The sequence below is a fragment of the Tyto alba genome, unplaced genomic scaffold (assembly GCF_018691265.1).
Source record: "Tyto alba isolate M040663 unplaced genomic scaffold, T.alba_DEE_v4.0 Super-Scaffold_7, whole genome shotgun sequence".
Classification (NCBI taxonomy): Eukaryota; Metazoa; Chordata; class Aves; order Strigiformes; family Tytonidae; genus Tyto; species Tyto alba.
The window spans coordinates 9777506-9791922 of record NW_024881328.1 but is presented as its reverse complement, the minus strand read 5'-3'; the positions used below and the strand labels follow the sequence as shown (position 1 = coordinate 9791922).

The following is a 14417-nucleotide window of genomic DNA, read 5'->3' as shown; positions in this document are numbered from 1 at the left end:
ATAATAAAGTAGACAGAATACAGATTAAATGAGGATTTTTTGAGATTGAGAAATATATTTGAAAAGGGAAACTTCTCTCTTAGGAAAAGACAGAAAGAAAGGAAAATGGAAGGAGTAAGAGAGTGCATAATTATATCTGGGAAGGGATGGGATTAAGAAACAGAAAGTTAAAGCCTCATGAACCCTAAACAAGGTAGAGGAAAGAGAGTCAAGATGAGAAAAGCCAGAGAAGTGGAAAAGGAAAAAAAGGAAGGGTGAGATTTCTCAGATATCTTGGTATTAAAAGGTTCTAATTATGCAATCATACACAGAAAACACAGCAAGAATTTGGGAATGCTGCGTGGCAAAACAACAATAAATTACTAGGATAAATGCAAATACCTGGAAGATTAAGACTATTAAGATAAATAGTAAAAAGAAGAGTTAAGAATAATGTATCACTGGATACCAGTAACAGGGAGGAGAATGGGAGAGAAGAGCAATCTGTTCCTCACTGTGACCCCAGCTGATTCTGTTTTTCTCTCCATTCATTCGCTTGTCACATTTACAAGTTCTAAAATCTTATTTCACTGTAAGGTTGCAAAAATTACTGGAACACTAATATAAGTAAAAACACCTAAATAGACAGTCTTTCCCTGAATATTCCAAAGAGTTAATGTTGTTCTTCTATTTTAGGAATACTATACAAATAGAACATAAATTGCAATGAGCTACAATAATTTTAATACCAAACTTATATTTAGATTTTTTAGTTTTCTAGCAGTGTTCACTATATGATGATTTTAATTTCATCTGAGATACTGAAGAAGAAATTATGGTACTGCCAAAGCAGATGGCTGCTGTAATGAATACCACAGCTGAGAATCACAGTAAAATTCCACTGATGAGAAATACTGTTAATATGAAAGCTTCCTTTCTCAACTGGATAGTCTACCCTTTTGAGGAGGACTGGTTTTTACGTGTCTCAACGTGTTGGAAACCAAACTTTTAATTTAATAGCTATATTTTTATGTGTACATATCATAGCTTAATTGTTTTTAAGCTTCCTATGTGGAAGTCTTAACAACCATCCACTCCAAACGCTCCTAATCTTTTAACAAACAGAGTAATTAGGCCTAGTAATATGTCATAAAATAGCCCAGAAGTTTTTCATGAAAGCATCCAACTGAGTTTTTCTAATATTCAAAAAAATTTAATAAAATACGGATATATTGCTAATAGAGAACAACTTTTTGGTATCATTAAAAATATTAAAAAAATAAGTATATAGCATATTCAAATTCAAAAACACCCTTGTAGGACTACTGAGAGGTATGACTCATGAATGCTTTCATGTCACCTGGGGATCTCTGAATGAAAGCTACCAAACACAGTATTTCTATGATCAGAGTAACATCTTTATTTCACATCACCGGGACTCCAGAACCTCAGGTACAGCATTATGGGATCACATGTGAGTTGAGACTGAGACCCATGAAGAAAAGAACCATGACCTCAAAAATAAGACTGATCTAAGTTCTCAAACTTAGCCTTATTTTGTTCTCAAACAAAATCCTTATTTAACTTAAAAGGTATGAGATTGGGTTACAGAAAAAATAACAAAGAAATAGCCATATGCTCCCTACTAAAATGATAAGTACCACATCAATTTGCTAGTTTATTTACACTATTTCAAGTAATTTCTTCAGTCATAATGGTAATTCGAGACTTCCTGGTACAATGCCAAGTTAAGATAGCACAACATTTTTCAACAAAAGACTCTTCAGCTTTGACCAACATTCACAGATATAATCACATGACAAATATAAACCTCACAACAAAGTGTAAAAGCCTATATAACAAATTAAACTATTTATGCAATCCACTATATGAAAGAGGCCTCCAAAAAAAGGTTACATTAGTAACAATGATCTGCCTGCCCTTAACCTCAGAAACAGTTCAATGAGCTAAAAGCACATTTAGCATCATGTCCTTAAAGATCTTCATCATACTGCTGGATCAAAACTTCCATTACTGTTAGTAGTGTTGCTGACTCAAGACATCTGAGACAAAAATAAAGTAGCACTGGCATCATGTGCTAGAAAGAAACAGAGTTACTTCTGCCAGCTTGATCTTCTGTATCTTACCAAGGACTGAAAATCAAAGGGTTAAAGGAAAATGAAAAAGCCAGATGCACCTTTGGAAGACATAGGGGCTACATGATATCAGTAAGGACTAGAGCTAGTAGGTCCACTGCAGCTCAAATTATCTAAATGTATAAAGAAATGAACAATCAAGGTGCATAACAGCTTATGTTACTAACTGATACAGCATGAAATCAAGAACAGTTTTTCCACACGCAAACCTGTTCTCAGATGATCTAATAATAGGTATAGTCTCTTCCTCCTTCTTCCTCCAAGATAAGTTTAGAAAATGCTGAATTTTTGCAGGAATTAACTATATAAGGTCGTAAATCCTCCATCAGAATTGAACAGGAGTTGAAGCTGTTGAGCAGAATTTGTTAGATCACAGTTTCAACCGCAGCCATCCCCAGGGGACAGGACAGAGACAAGGGATTTTCATCTCTGTTATGGCTGTCCCTAAAGAGAGGGAACACCATGGGAAGGAAGATGACTAACGTTCATAAAGGTGCAAACAGCCTACAGACCTAAAGGCTGACTTACAGCACAGATGAGCCTCTGAAAACATTGATAGATCTATCCTCTACAAGATGCCGCTAAAAATCCTAGCGTCACACTGTGCCTTACTCATTGTCCACCTGGCTGATGCTGGCAAACTAGAGATGACTTTTATCACATTTTTGTGATAGGTAGACAAGAGCTGATCCAAAAGTCCATTTTAAAATCAATGAAAAAAAAAATCACTGACTTTAATGGCATTTTCATCAAGTTCCCAAGTGATAAGCACTTTAGGTGCCTGCTAGATAAAGGTTGCAACTTAAATATAAAGTTAATTATATTGCCGGTACAGTGAAAGATTGTGGAAACAAATTAAATTCTGATGTGTTCGTACTGGTTCTCCTAAATGTGAAAAGCAGCTTTGAAGCTCCCGTGGCTCAGAACACTCTCCAGCTTCAAGACCATTTTTGTATAGGTATTTGAGAAGAGCACATATTCTCTATGGGACAGCTATTAAACATGCTCTGAAACATTTGCCGTTGCTGCACATTGTCCTTACCACAGGTACTGACTCTTCGAACTTGTCTTTGGAGTGACTAGTATGTTCCAAAAAGGTGCCAAGATTTTAAGATTTCAACCTTCTTGGGGCTTTTAGTTATGAAAACAAGCAAACAATAAAGCCAAGACCCCCTCACTCACTCAAGCAATTTGAGTGTACGCACAATACAAAAAGTCTTTCCTTTAAGACTAAAAACATTTCTTGATTAAGAACATTACAGTTACACTTTCAGTTTGTGCATGAGATTCTTCTGGCCAGGAATTTGCAATTTGGAATTAAAAGGCGGTTGCAAGTTTTACCTGCTGCTGTGATTTTTTTGTTTTTGTCTTAAGCCATTCATTTTTTTCCAACTTGTCTATTTTAAGCAAAATTTAATTATTATTCAATGTGCGCTGCTGATAGACAAAACTATGCAAAATAACTGAAAAACCAGATTTATCCCTCCCCCCTCACATTTTAGAATAATCAGTTTCCAGATCTGGGCAGCCTGTTTGACTATTTAATCACAATAAGAAATAATTGTGAAGCCTCAGTCAAAGCTTAGGTTTTCCCTTCTTCTGGTTTTCCTCATTTTGCAGAGCACAAACATTTCAGAATTTCTTCCAAATTTGATTGGTGCAGTGAGAATTGTATCTGTTTGTGTAGCTGGAGATGCAGAAGATGAGATTTCTCATATACACAAAGATATAGAAACATCTGGAGATTAAAAATCTAAGTGAACATAAAAGAAAAGGATGAATAAAATTATTGAGAATGGTTTGAGGAATATTTATGTATTATTTGGCACTTTATGAAACTGGACATTTGACATTTGTTTTCTTTCTTGGGAACTGTTCCAAAAAATAAAGATTTTAATTTTTTTTTTTTTTTTTTTTTTTTTTTTATATATATCAGGAATTTGTATCGCAAGAGGGAATACTGTTGATGTGACAATACTGACTCATAGACTCACCAGGTTGAAAGGATCTTAGGAAGTCATTAGTCCAACTTCCTGCACACAGCAGGATCAACACTGAATCCAGATCCAGACCAGGTGGCCCAGGGCTTGGTTCAGCCAGGTCCTGAAAGTGCACAGCCTAACTGGGCAAAGTTCAATTATGCTTGATTGCACTTAGAAAATTAAATAAAGTATGCATATAATGTTTGGGGGTTTTGATTTCAAGATAGCATCACTGACACACTTCTGTCAAAAGATGTATGTCAACACTCACAAAACTAGAGAAGTATTAATTTTTTATTTTCTATATGCTTCTACTTTGTCCATATTGTTTAAATTCTAGGTTATTTAAAAATAAGTACTTCAATCTATATTTAAATATACGTATATATTTTTATATATGCATATTTAAATACATCCTTATATACATTTAAAATGTGAAAAACAGCAGGGCTCCTCTACACAAAGATTTGGTTTAGCTTTTCTAAAGATTTAAAAAAAAACCCTAGTATCTCTGCTATTAAAGTAACTTCAACCACATGCCAGCAAATCAATCAATATTGTGGAATAACTCTGTCTCTTAATTTCTATTTTAAAAATTATTTTTAATGTTTCAAAATATAAAAACTTTAGGCTTCTAGACTATGCTCAAGCATTATATTTTATATATCAAATTTATCTGAAAATATTTTTTTAGCAAATGTTTTTGCATTTAGAAAAAATTAGAAGCTCACTAGCTCATCCTTAGTTTGTAAATCTAATTCATAACACTGCAGCCAAAGAAAGATGTTAATTCCGTTCGGTGTAAAACTCATGATCACTAACAACATATACTAGTTTAAACTAGTTTGGCTGCAAGACTAAAATTCTGAATGTGTGATCAATGACTATTTTAAGATTAAGTAACCATTTGGGATTACATTTATCAACACTAATGGTATCTTATTTAAAAGTTTAATGAGAAAGCTATAATGCATATCACATTTCTCAGCAAGATACATTATTACTGAAATTCAGATAGAGCATATTATGAAAAACAAAATAAAAGCAAAAAAACTCCATTCTTTAAAATGGATTTTCTAAGTGTATTGAACACATGAACTGGATAGTAGACATTTGTTAAGAGGCATATTCTTTAAGTAATTCAGTCTTGTTTATTTTCTGTCTTTAAGTTAGATCTGAAATGAGTCACTGTGGAACATGCTGATACCTACATCATAAAAAACATACATGGCATTTTCAGAAAAATGTTTTTACATAATGGGTCAGTCAGATCCATGAACTGATTTTGCTCCTCAGAAGTCATTTATTCACTGTATTTGAAGATGTGAGCCAGCTCTCGTATTAGAGAAATCAATAAGTGTAACAGTTGAACTAACAATGATTCATGCTCAGAGTAAAGCTTGTCAAAACTGAGATGTGTAAAATATTCCTTTAGTCCATATTCTTTTGGTAGCAAGGAAGGCAATTACTATCTCTTGGGAGCATGGAACAAAGAATTTTTAAAAACAGATAGGTGTATCAGTTGACTCTAGTTGCTTGTGGTGAACTCTGGCAGACCTTAATCCAAACTAAATCTCTGTTCATATTTTCTAGCCTCTCACCGCTACTGATACAGTCCCCAATTAAGACTGCTAACAGTCCTGGCCCTGTTATTTATTCAGACTGCCCTGGGGGGGGGCGCGGGTTTATTATATTAAAAAAAAAAAAAAAAAACCACAACAACAACAAAACAACAAAACCCAACAACCCTTATTTTTCAATTCAGCATTCCTGAGAAAGACATATTCTCACAGACATTTGATAAAAACATCACTAGTACCTCATCTTCTAAAAAAATACATACATTATACTATAATTGTAAAACTAGCTTACAATTGTACACTATCTCTGGTAACATCATTAGTACACACAGAAGACTGTAGCAAGAGTTAAGTGGAATTCAAAAAACCCCACCTTTTAAACACAGTGCTTTTTTTGTCTATGGTCTGTGATGGACAAACTCTTCACTTACAGTGGACATTTCTGGGACATTTCAGCATATTATCAATGTGCAGAAGAGAAGTAGGGAGGATGTGATAGGGTTGATAGTTTCACAGCGGAAGCTAGAATTTATGCTGCATAAAATAAATTGTTCATAAATTAAGGGAACTGCTGACATAAATAGTATAATATTACCTATTTATATAGCATTAGCACACAGGGATTCCAGTCCCCATGGATTCTTATGTGATGTAGGAATGCAACCATGTGAAAATCAGAGGTATGTTAAGACAGTTTCTAAACAGCTGGATCTCAGAAACTCAGCTGGACACTACCCAAGTCTTCCTGAAATAACAGTATTCATACTTGATAAGAATGACAATATTATTGAAAATAAATACTTTTTCTGTCAATAAACATTTTATCTGAAAACCTAAATGCCCTAGAATCCATTTTTACTGAACAATAGCAAAGCACAATGCTGTTTCTTTCAATACTGTCTTTAAATAAAAAATTGAAAACACGAATTCTGATTTTTCGACTCTGACAATTCTGAATGAGAAGAGTCACCTTCTATGTAAATGAGAATTATTTATTTTGTTTACTTATAAAACTTGAGGTTGAACAGCAATCCTGTAAATACAAATGGAACAGAGAGACACAGTAAGTTGTCAGAAAAGCAGCAACACCTTGTCTCATGTTGTTTCCTATGAAAAGTAGAGGGTGATGTATTTTTTTTTAACTGTTACTCAAGGCTGAACCTACATATATGAATGAACACATCAGCTGATGAAATCAACCCTTTAGAGAAGAAATTAAAAAAATCCTTCTGACAAATAGGTAAGTGGATGCATATGGACACGTATGTGACAAGACAGCTTTTATATTAGATTCAAAAAAACATTGGAAGCATCCAAATAGTACACTAGTTCCACTTCCTTTTTAGTTTGGAATTTTTTAAAAGGAAGAAGTTTTGACAGTTCACCCCATTCCGCAGATGATCATGGCATTGCCCTGGCAGAGACCAGTTCCATCATCCCATCACAAATACACCAATAATGTAAATATAATAATGCATATATAAAGACAAAAAATGCAAAATATATGCGGAACCTCCAGCTATAACTCTGCTTCTTCTACTAAGTAATAAGCTAGTACACTGTCTGATGAATTGAATGCAAGTACTTACAGGACTGCAATTCAACATGGATGAAATGTGAGAAGGCTGTTTATCAGACGAATACTAAACAAACATCAGTGCCCATGATCCTCAGCATAAAATACACTGTATTTTCCCCATATTCTACTTATGGGAACTGGTGGTTATTATATTTTGCCACATAATTTAGACAAAAGCCTGGAAAGAAGTGGGACACTGTGTATTCATATGAATACTCAGTCCTATGGGATAATTCACGATAGCACAGTGCCATCAAATTAATTTTACCAGATTTTACTACAAAACACATCATCTCCTCTGGCAAAGACCTTGATTTTTTTAATATCTTTAAAATGCCTTGCCTATCTGTGGAGCTATATAAAATGAAGTCTGATATAGGTAATAGGTGAGTAGTATGCCAAGATCACCTACAGCCTAGCTATTATGTTAAAAAATTCTAATCTATCCAGCTAAAACCTCAACTCAAAGCAAAACAACAGCCTTTAAAAAGGGAAATTCTGAGCAGTCCAATTCCATGAATTGCTCAATATCTGACCTTTTAAACACCTAAACTTGTCATAATTAAGACAGAAATAAAATATATCACAAAAATATCTGCAAGAAATAACTTCAAATTTTGGGAGTAGATCTAACTTACAATTCCCTTCTTACTTTTTTCTCACTGCCTTAAAGCTGATAAAAACAGGTCTTTCGTGTTCTTGACGAGAGATAAAGATGAATGGGAAAGTCATGTCTGGATCAGACTTTTATTTATGATCTTGTAAATTCAGGAGTCTGCACATGCATGATTTGCTTCTGGACTCATCTCAAAATGAACAAATGAAAGATCACCCTGAGGACCTAAGGACACATGAAAAACAGGTTTATTGAAAGAAGCATGCATTTCTGGATGAAAAACTTGATAGTATGAATTTTATATCAGATATTTACTTCATAGACAGCACTACATAAAATATTGTTGTCCAGAACGCTGATGGTTTAAGAAGTCTTTTGTTATTCTTTGTACTGAATAACAATCTTGTTGAGAAAATATTGTTTCCATGTGTTAGAAGACAGATTTCATTTCATTTTTGTTGTGTATGTTTCCAACCATTAGCTGAAGACTATTACCTGGAGTACCAAAGTCAGATTTTCATAAGCACTGTATAAACAACCTTGTTGAAAACACCTGCACACATTAACATCAAACAGTGTCTTGATAAAAAAGTAAGACATAATGCAAGGTAATTTCCTTATCTTTTAATTTTTGCAGAAAAAAAAATCAGTAATTAATTTCACTGACCAAGAAGATTACTGATGACTGAACATTAGTTTCCATTTAATTGCTAGAAAGATAATCTCTTAATGCAAAACAGATAATCATAATTTAAGTCTTCATTGATTTTTTCCCCTCATGGATTCTTCTAATCTGCACACAAACTTCTGAAGATCATCTCAATGCACTCGAGTAAGCCAGTATCAGGGGCAATCTCTAAAACCTTGATGAGCGTGTCACTTATTGCTGCTCACCCTCCATTCGCTGTAGACTGTGGTCAGCACTGGCTATGATTATCCTCTAAAAATAGGTAAGTATAGCAGCAGCGCAATGACAGGCATCAGCACACAGCAGATACATAACATTTCTCTTGGGGTTTCTTTGCTTCAGACACTGCATTGGACTCTTGTCTTTACCTCAATACATTAAACTACAAATATTCAGGAATACTTTTGAAATATTTTTCATTCCTACTCAATGAGTGATGTTTAGATCTACAACCATTTGCCTCCTACCTTTCTGAAGAGGATTGGATTATTCTTCATTCTGAACTTACCATAAGAATTATCAAAAACTATTTCCATGATGCTTTAAGCTAAACCCATTATTTTATTAAAATTCTCTAGCTAAAAAAGATTACAGTTTGAAGCCCTAATTCAGGAAAACATTTCATTTTTTTAGAGAGTGTATAAATGCTTATGCTTCTAAACTAGAGCTGAACTTTAATCTGTTTTTTAAGCACATCTCTGAACCAAGAGCTAAAAAACCCCGCGCATAATTCATCTTGCATTGAAAGCAGAAAACTATGCATTAGTAATAGTAAAGAGAATAAAGTAAGAAAAAATTCCCAAAAATTGGTATTCAAAAGGGATTCGAATGTAGGGAGAAAAAAAGGAGTTTGTAGGAAAAAATCAAACTCATAAGGAAGGGATTATTAAATCAAAAAAGAAGAGGACTTACAAAAGAGGAACTGATCTCATTTACTTCTTCACTTGCTCTTCTGTGGCATATTATATTCTAGCAAAAGCATGGAGAGAACATGCCTATAATGTCTGAGCAAAAAACCCACTAATATCCAGAATAAAGCCTATTTTCATTTCCTATGGACTCCAGGGACAGCTCACAAGGTATAACCTTATGCTGAGGAACACCGAAGTTCCCCAATGGTAAAAGAACTTCTTTGGACCTCTGTGCTCACTGAACTGAAAATTGCACATTTACATTTTTTACCATTAATGCAAGAACAGAGTGTTTGATTTCCATTTTCTAATCAAAACCATAAATCATGTTTGGGTAGTTGTGAACACCATCACCGGCAGAGTGAGAAAAATTTTAAATGTCGTTTTAATACAGTCTTTATTAAAAGCAATGGTGAAATAACCTTTCCTCTGGAAATCAAAACTAGCTTAGATGCTCTGCTCTCAGAGCGTCACATCCTTTGCTCACACCTTGACAAACTTCAAAGGAAAATCAAAAAGATATAGCACTGTCCCCTCTCTGCCTACAATACGTACAATGGCTTCCCTGCTGCTGTCTTCACACTGTCCCAGAAGAATCAGGATGGCAGGACATTCGGCAAGAATGTATATGTTCATTTCTCAAATTAGTTCCTACTTACTGATCTGCTGTCTTGCAAAATGAGACTTTTTTCAGAGATATCGACCAAATTACAGTGAATGACAGAAAGAAAGTCTGAACTACATATAGTCAATCCATGCAAGTTTTGGCAGTCAAAAAACTTGAAGAATTTATGAAAGCATTTCAGAAGTGTGGACAACTATGGAGTACCCAGAAAAGTACACACAGAAAGTACCTCTAAAATTGCCACAGCCTTCTGTTAAAAAATAAAATAAAAAAAAAAAAGCCAGACAACCTCAGTGCTTACACCAGTAATACTGGCTTACATCGTGTGACCTGCTATGATATAGATGGTGGGAATCTGATGTCCAGAAATCAATTTACAACACTTTGAATTCCTTAGCAAAGAAATCTTCTTGCATATGATTTTTATAGAGCTATACCAAAACAGCTGCTATGCCACATGAAATGGTTTTGTTCCTTCTATTAAGCATGATTTAAATGATTCATTCAATTATTACTTTTGTATTCAAAGATGGCTTATTTTCATGCAGATTTATGTCCTGTTATGCATAGAGGACATTCTTAATTGTGCTGAAACAACTGCAAATTTAATTAAAGTTTGCCATTCCAAGCATAAAATAGATTAAAGAAAATGCTGACAACAGTAAAATAAATATTCAACTATTTAATTTAACTCAACATTTATTTTTAATCCAAACATCAAAATAACCTTGTTTCTAATTAGAGATTCATGACAAAATGTCTTGAAGAAACATTTGTCTCTATTTTTTTCCAATCTGTTCAGCTGAAACACACTAAATTATTTATAAATCTGTTGATTAATAAATCTGTTCCAGCTGTATTACTGTATGTTACAAAGAACACAGATTAATGTATGTAAACAGCCATTACCATTTTAAAAACACAAAGTCTTGACAGTCTGCAAAAGCAGAAATCCCATCAAATACATTACAGTGCAATTATACACCTAAATCTTAACAAAGAAGGAAAGATAAGGGGCAAAGATAGCTAGTAAAGTCCAGGAATCTGTGACAATTTACAGCAGATGGTGAGATCAACTAAAAGCTTACAATAAGTTACTTGCAGTTCCTTGAACTGAGTATTATTAAAGACTCAACCATGTGTTGTAATACATGATAATAAGCAAATCCTGTTTTGTCAAAAGTTACACTCAGATGAGATATGAAGAAAGAATCTGTCCTGATTCTACTGAAACTAATTTGAAAATCTCCAATTAAGTTATGCCATTTAATATTAATTGTTGTTTTATAGGCAATACATTTAATAATTTATAGTTAACAGCCGGCAGAAGAAGAAAGGTGAGCAGGTGGGTTTCCTCTCATCCAGATTCAATAAGTCTATCTTTGACTGAGGGAAAACAAACAAACAAGATAAACAAAACAAACAAACAAACAAAAAAAAGAGAAGGGAAGGCCAGGAAAAATATATACAAATTTAACCCTTCATGTTATTCAGAAGCATTAGTTATCCAGAAATAAAGACACATTCCAAAACATTGCATATTTTTTCCCCAGCAGATTTTGAGAAAACAGAAGTGCATCACCAACCTAAAAAATATCCCAGGAATCAGAATGTTTGGAGGAAAAAAGGCTTTTTACCACATATTCACAATATTATTTTTTGTAACTTCTGAAAGAATTGGCTTATACTCTTTTTGGTTATTTTCCCTTCCACCCTAGGCAACATTATTCTCAGCAGGTAACAGACTTCAGTGGCATTACTATTATTTATATCTGTCTCACAACATACAGCTATTAACCAATTTTAGCATGGTCACCACCACTTCTAGAGGGTACAACAATCACAGTATGTTTGTGGTTTGAAAGCCATGAAGCCCAGCTGGACTACTCAAGAGTAAACATCACAAGCCTCATCCAAAGCCATCCAGTACTACCACCATAAATTGCTTGCCAAACCCTGTTCATTTCTCATTTTAATTACTTTTTGTCAATATACTTGAGCGAAGGAAACAGCTAGATGCAAAATGTAAATATTGTAAACCTCATCCTTCTAAGTAACTATCAGCAACTGGACTGTAAAAGGAAGGAAAAGTTTCTTGCAACAAAACAAAGAATGAAATATGGAAAGGGAGTTCTACTGCAAAGTGATATATTCAGCATGCACTGAGGGCAATTTGCGTGTCAACGGACCATATTTATTGTGAGGCAGGTATTCATTCCTGATGTGACTACATTTATATGTAATAAAGTGTGATGGATACTTTCATGTTTTCCTTATTTTTCTCTATCAGCTATATATGCTATTACTAAGAAAACCACAAACCAACCAACCCATCCAAAATGAAAATTTCAATATATCAGATAAGGAAATTAAGTCAGTATGAAGGATTATTAAATTCTTTCACACAATAAGAAGCAATCAAGAAGGGAAACAGCAAGGAGCAAGTACTTTTCAGACAGGAATCAAACTGGAACCCTTTACAACAAAAACAGTAAACTGAACAACAGCAGCTCTTTCCTGGTTTATTGATATACACATATCATAAAAAGAGCTTGATCCAGAATCCACTAGAATTCGTAGAAGAAAATCCTATTTTGATCTAGTACCAAGTAAACAAATCATTTTACATCAACACCTTTAGAATATTTCTTTTCAGCTTTCAGCACTTTTTTCAGTTTGCAGATATAATTATTAAAGCTTCAGGTATACTGGTCAATACAGCAACGTTACCAGGAGGCCAGAAAGATTTGTATACTGACCTTGATATTTACTATTTTATTGCTCAAAGAATTTCAATCTAAAACACACAGTCTAAAACAAATTTTCTGTAATGAAGAAGAATTCATATTTTAATAGCACTTTTTGTACAAACACCAACATGCACAGAGGAAATTCCTAAAACCATTTTCATTTTTGTTTGTGTTCAAAGACTTATTTTAGACAACTCTATATGGTATTATTGACTGAAACTCTTTTTGACAACATAATAGACTACAAAATCTCTAAATACTATGAGAAACAAAGAATACACTGTGTGATATAGTCCAAGAGACTTTCAGACCATCAGGTTTCAGACCACTGAAGCCAAAAATAAGACTTCTATTACATTAATCAACCTAGATTTTTTTTTTTAATATAGTCCATAAATGACATGTACAGCTGTTTAAGCGTTATGAAACCTCTACTACAAAAACCACCATGACACTTCAGAGAAGCCATGGCAATTTACCTCAACTGAGAACCTCACAGTATTTCTGTACACACTTAAATACATACTTGACCATCATTCCATCAGAAGGTTTTGGGAAGAGAAATCAAATACATGAATCATATTATTTTATGTGGAATTGCAGATTAAATATACAAAACAACAAGCATTTCAGAGTTTTAATTTAGAGGCTCTTTGAATAGTTGGCTTACCTGTTTAACATCGTATGCAAGAAGAACAAATCTTAAGTCTGGTGAAACAGAGTATCTTGATGCTTTGAATGTTACCTAAAATTAATAATGAAAGTGAGTTTGCAATAAGAAGGACCTTTCTTTCCAAATTTTCTTACAGTTGATTTAAGAACTTGTCATTCATGATACAGATCTGGTTTGGAACACCTATGTAATTTTCAAAAAAGGACTCAAATACCTCTTAGTCTACTTTGCTGATATCAGTACAATGGCAACAGATGAATCTAGCTTTAACACTAAATACCAATTAAGAAGCTGATGAGTTTTTTATCATGATTGCAAACACTAAGCTCAAGGATAACAACTATAACCAATCCAGTTACACAGGATGAAGGAAGACACTTTGGTTGGTGTGTACTTCAGGAATGATTATCAAGGAGATTCATCACTAGGTTAGGATTAAAGATAACATACAAGAAAAAGAATAGGTGTGCACTATGTCTCTATTGCTTTTCTTCTAACAGCAGATACATAAATACATTGCAAGACAACTTGCACTAAAGAAAAACTATTTCTTATAAGACTGAAAAGGTTTAGTGGAGAGCAAAGTGAAACATAAGGTAGCATTATAAAACTAATATTGCTTTACATCTATCCAAGACTACATGACACCCAATTGAATTTAGGGCTGTAATTTAATCAAGAGGTAAAGTTGATGTCAGAAAGAATTTAATGCATCTAATGTATGAGGAAGATAAGAATGTGCTTTAAAGGGCACTGAAGGAAATAATTTTAAATGAATCTCAAGACATCTATTTGCAGAATGAAAGGAAGAGGGAGAATTGGAAAACACAGATAAGAATATTAAAAATAACAGAACCACAAAGGTACAAGCTGAAAGA

General features: G+C 33.8%; 1 protein-coding gene across 2 annotated transcripts in view; it reads right to left on the bottom strand.

The window, feature by feature from the left end:
- The window catches only part of DPP10 (dipeptidyl peptidase like 10), a 555109-nt gene that overhangs the window by 132545 nt on the left and 408147 nt on the right, over positions 1-14417 (bottom strand). For both annotated transcript variants that reach the window (XM_033003141.2, XM_042784121.1), the window contains exon 5: positions 13537-13611. In XM_033003141.2, the coding sequence (XP_032859032.2) occupies positions 13537-13611 (75 nt within the window). The remainder of the gene's footprint in view (positions 1-13536; positions 13612-14417) is intronic.